This window comes from Suillus paluster, assembly GCF_016628075.1.
Source record: "Suillus paluster strain FC165 chromosome Unknown EDB91scaffold_628, whole genome shotgun sequence".
Taxonomy (NCBI): domain Eukaryota; kingdom Fungi; phylum Basidiomycota; class Agaricomycetes; order Boletales; family Suillaceae; genus Suillus; species Suillus paluster.
Genome location: NW_024538188.1, coordinates 1 through 4,245, shown reverse-complemented (window position 1 = coordinate 4,245; position 4,245 = coordinate 1). Strand labels below are relative to the sequence as shown.

Here is a 4,245-nt window from a genome sequence, read left to right as displayed (position 1 = left end):
TCCGGGAATAACTATGCCTATCCTATACAAGTATCGATATCTCTATAGCCAAGTATGAAGGAAAAGAAAAACAAGAGATAAAACGTCGCAGAATCCGGCCCATAATAGTACGAGCTAAAACGTAAGGAGCGAGTGGTGCGCGAGGGTGCGCGATGAGATGAGATGAGATCAAGAAACCGGTTCACGAGACGATAGGAGATGATAGGAGGACATAACATAAGAAAGGAAAGTGTAAAAGAGACATTGGAAGAGACGAGATAGCGGGGTATTAAAAATGCAAAAGGCAAATGCAAACACAGAACCACATCACATCACACGTTCCTTCTCCCGAACAGCGCGAATCCAGATCTCACCAGTCTTGAAATTTCGCCTGGCTCAAGCGTATCATATCTTCGGTGAGTATATTGGTTGTTCGTAACAAGCAGCATCGTCTCCACGCAACGCAGCGAAGTACGGCCCTGACGCAGGTGTTGCTGGACACATCACTGTCCGGGTAAGATGACACTGATAACATGATGTGTGCGACATCTAATTGCTCTGTCAATGAGGACCTGATCGGGCCAGATTGCTACTGGGTTAACCCCTGGGTGATCACTTGTCATGTCACGATAAAAACCATAATATTCACCACTTGCCCCAGGGTGTTCACTTCAAGCTCATCCAGCCTGAGCTCCTCCTTCTCTTAGACCACGAAGGTAATATGCAGCATAAGAAAACTGGACCCATTCGGTTCCTCAACAAGGCGGCATACATAATCCATTCGGCGATTCGTGGCGCTCGCCCAGATGTCGCTGTGCTGCACATTCGCACACCGCGTATTCGGCACTCTTGGGTTGCCGCTTGATGTCATTACTCAGGACAGCTGTGCTTTTTATGAGGTATTTCACGTCCATCATTCTTAAGATTTGAGATCTCTCAGTCAATGAATATTTAGGATCATGTGGTATTCAGCGATTTTCGTGGCGTGGTCAATTTTCGTAAGGAAGGTGTGGCTATAGCGGCTCGGTTCCAAGATGGTGTGCAGATGCACTGATTTCATATGTTGGTGCTCACAATTGAATATTCCAGGCTGCTATCCTCCGGCTATATTTTTAAAGTTTGGTTAAACATTCTTATCTGCTCATCATACCCTTCTGGTAGAACCATGGCCTACTTGTTGTCACCGAGTTGATTGAATCTACCGTTTACTTTTTCATCTCTTCGGAGAATCGCTGCCAGGTTTCAAATGATAGCAGACTAAGCTGCTGCTGCTTGTGGATAGAGACCACATATCATTGACCTAGAAAGTGCGGCTCTGACACGCAAAGTCCTTGGAGCTGAGCTAGGGGGGTGGTAAAACGGGAGCCTCGAGTTTCAGCTCTTAGAGCACGACGAAGGAAACAAATTCGAGTATATGCCTGTAAATAAGGAGAAACTGTACTATCAATTGATTCACCGATACGGAGTCCTGAACTACCCAGTTATATCCCTGCCTATCTTTTGATTCTCTAGAAAGATGGTGAATATAGCCATAGATATTCGTCACTTCTGTAATATAGAAAACACCCGATAGGTATACCTACCGCACAACAAACATGACAATGCAATGACGGTGAGAAAACATAAGGGCGAGAAACGCGAAAGCATACGCACACGGCAAGGGTACCCAGACGGCAAGAGAATCCCAAGATAACGGAAGAGGTATACGATCGATGAAACATCACCTGAGACAGATAATTTGAAACTCTGCTTACGACTGCAATAGAAGGATCAAGAGCAACAACGACATTCGCTATGAGTCGCTTGCGATGCGCATTTGCGTTGAATGCAGTTGCTGATGACGGTTCTGGGTGTCGATCAAGCACCTCGTCGAGAGAAGCATTGGCAGAGAGGGGAAACTGTCCACATGAAATCTGGTGCTAGTAGCGTAGATGTGGCTAGGGTGGTACGGATCGTTATCGTGCGGAGAAGCAAGTAAATCAGTACACACCACGCATGCCCGTCAACAAATCTGTAACATTCCATCGATAACCGGAAGTGATCGGACATGAGCGCCGAGAGATTGTTCTATATAGGTTCTGTGGCAAAGTAGGGTGAGTTATAAAGGATGATGAAAGATGATCGAGGGGAAGAAATATACGGTTGCAGAAGGGTAGACTGTGGTATATGGTAGTACTAGATGCATGCGGGTTCGTATACAGAATGGAGGGGCCACTGATACATGACGGGCGTTTATAAAGGGGGCAGTGATGATGGAAGAAGCCAAATGAAATCCACGCCGTGGCAGCGTGATTCGGAAGAACCCTGAATAAGCGCCTACATGAGCTGGGTCATGGGCAGAAGTCCAACACTACTCGCCACCACCAGACCCCCAACGTAAGGATATCCTAAACGTACGGTCCTCGTCAACTTCAAATGCTGCTGAACGTCTATATCTCTGTCTAGGCCAACGCGATATGTCAGGGGTGCCTGATGCAGCAAGAGATGCGGATCTCACTCTGAGACGGCAGCCGAAGCCAGCACAGACAACGGAAGGGCAACTGGCACCAATGCGGATGATGAAAGGGCATACGCAGAACGTGGAAACAGTCGCGTTCTTCAAAGATGGTCGACGGGTCGTCACTGGTTCATATGATAAAACCCTGCGCATCTGGGACTTGGAGACAGGAGCATTGGTAGGAACGCCATTCAAGGGACACAAGGACAGGGTGTATTCTGTGGCCGTATCACCAGACGACAGGCGAATTGCGAGCGGTGGAATGGATAAAACCATCATCATCTGGGACGTCGAGAGCAAGCAGAAAGTATTCGAACCGCTGGTGAAGCATACAGGCTTGGTGTGGTCGGTGTGCTTCTCACCCGATGGCAAGAAACTCGCAAGCGGGTCGATTGATCGCACGGTTGTTGTATGGAATGCAGAGACCGGCGCTGTCCTCGCAACACTCGAGGGTCATAGTAACTCGGTGCGCAGTGTGGCATTCAGCCCAGAAGGGCTAAAATTAGCCTGCGGATTAGAAGGTGTCATCCAAGTTTGGCGCACCGATAACGCCGAGCTTCTTCTCAATTTCAACGCTCACCAAAATTATGTTCGAAGTGTTGTGTGGTCGCCTGACGGCCAGCAACTTGTCTCTGCATCATCTGACAAAACAGTCAAGTTCTGGAACTCGTCCAATGCAGACCAGATCGGTCAACCTTGCACCGGTCACACTTTCTCCATCTACTCGCTCGCCATCTCGTATGACGGCTCCTTCATTGCCACTGCCTCGGACGACAAGACTATGCGGCTGTGGAGCACAAAGACACACCAACACATAGGTCATCCACTCAAACACACCACGAGCATTTGGTCTGTCGCGATTTCTCCCAATGGAGAACTGCTCGTCAGTGGAGTTGTCAGCGGAAATGTGCTGCTCTGGTCTATCAAGCAGATACTTGAGCAACACAAGGCAGGAGAAAGGACAAAGGTCGATGAAGGAGCACGTCGACAACAACTCCTTGGTCTCAGTGACACGCAGGTATGCTATCACCCATTATTTTTAGTCTGTCTGTCCATTCATACTGCTTTCGGCGGCGGCACACAGCCGCGCTGTCATGACACCGACGATGAGCTCTCTGGCAATAACGATGGTGCAAGTCACCATTCTTCGCAACAAGCGTCTGGTAGTGACGACAACCCTTCATTATTTGACGTGAGCTGCCTTCAATTTGTATCCTTATCACGGAACATGAGCTTGCTTCATGCAGATCCCTGTTATAAACACGACGCTACCCAATGCATGCTTTGCTGAAGACCCGCATACCTCTGAAGGCATCCCTAGTCACAGGAGACCGACGCAGATGACAACAACCACGGCTCATCTGCCAACAAGCAAGACAATGTAGACGAATCGATTAAAGATACGAGGGAAGTAACAGCAACTCCTTCCTCGTAGGCACACGCAGTATGGTCTCTCCCATGCTGTCCCGCTTTCTATTATTCACATGACAACACAGCTGCCGGTGCACAGTGACAAGAACGAACCGAGGCCCACCGGCGATCACGACAGTCCCAGCAATCATCCCTCGGATACGACCAAGCCTCTGCCAGTGATAACAATCACTCATTTTGACGTGAGCTTCTTCTTTCGATGCCTCTGCTCACAACACAACCACTCGTATGCCAATCGCTCTGTTGTAAGGGCGCGAAACTCTGAGTGGGACAAGGCCCTTCAAGACTCAGTCAAGGTCAGATGCTCTGCGTATCATGACGCTGTTGGTGCTGACTCT

General features: G+C 48.8%; 1 protein-coding gene across 1 annotated transcript; it reads left to right on the top strand.

The window, feature by feature from the left end:
• Positions 1-274: 274 nt before the first annotated feature.
• Positions 275-1,336, top strand: EDB91DRAFT_1241026 (class II aldolase/adducin domain-containing protein; the record flags this gene model as incomplete). The annotated part of the gene is made up of 8 exons (XM_041322046.1): positions 275-395; positions 447-493; positions 549-587; positions 641-793; positions 858-878; positions 935-1,018; positions 1,141-1,218; positions 1,262-1,336. The coding sequence occupies 8 exons, from the start codon at positions 275-277 to the stop codon at positions 1,334-1,336; spliced, it is 618 nt and encodes a 205-aa protein (XP_041168332.1).
• Positions 1,337-4,245: the final 2,909 nt, after the last annotated feature.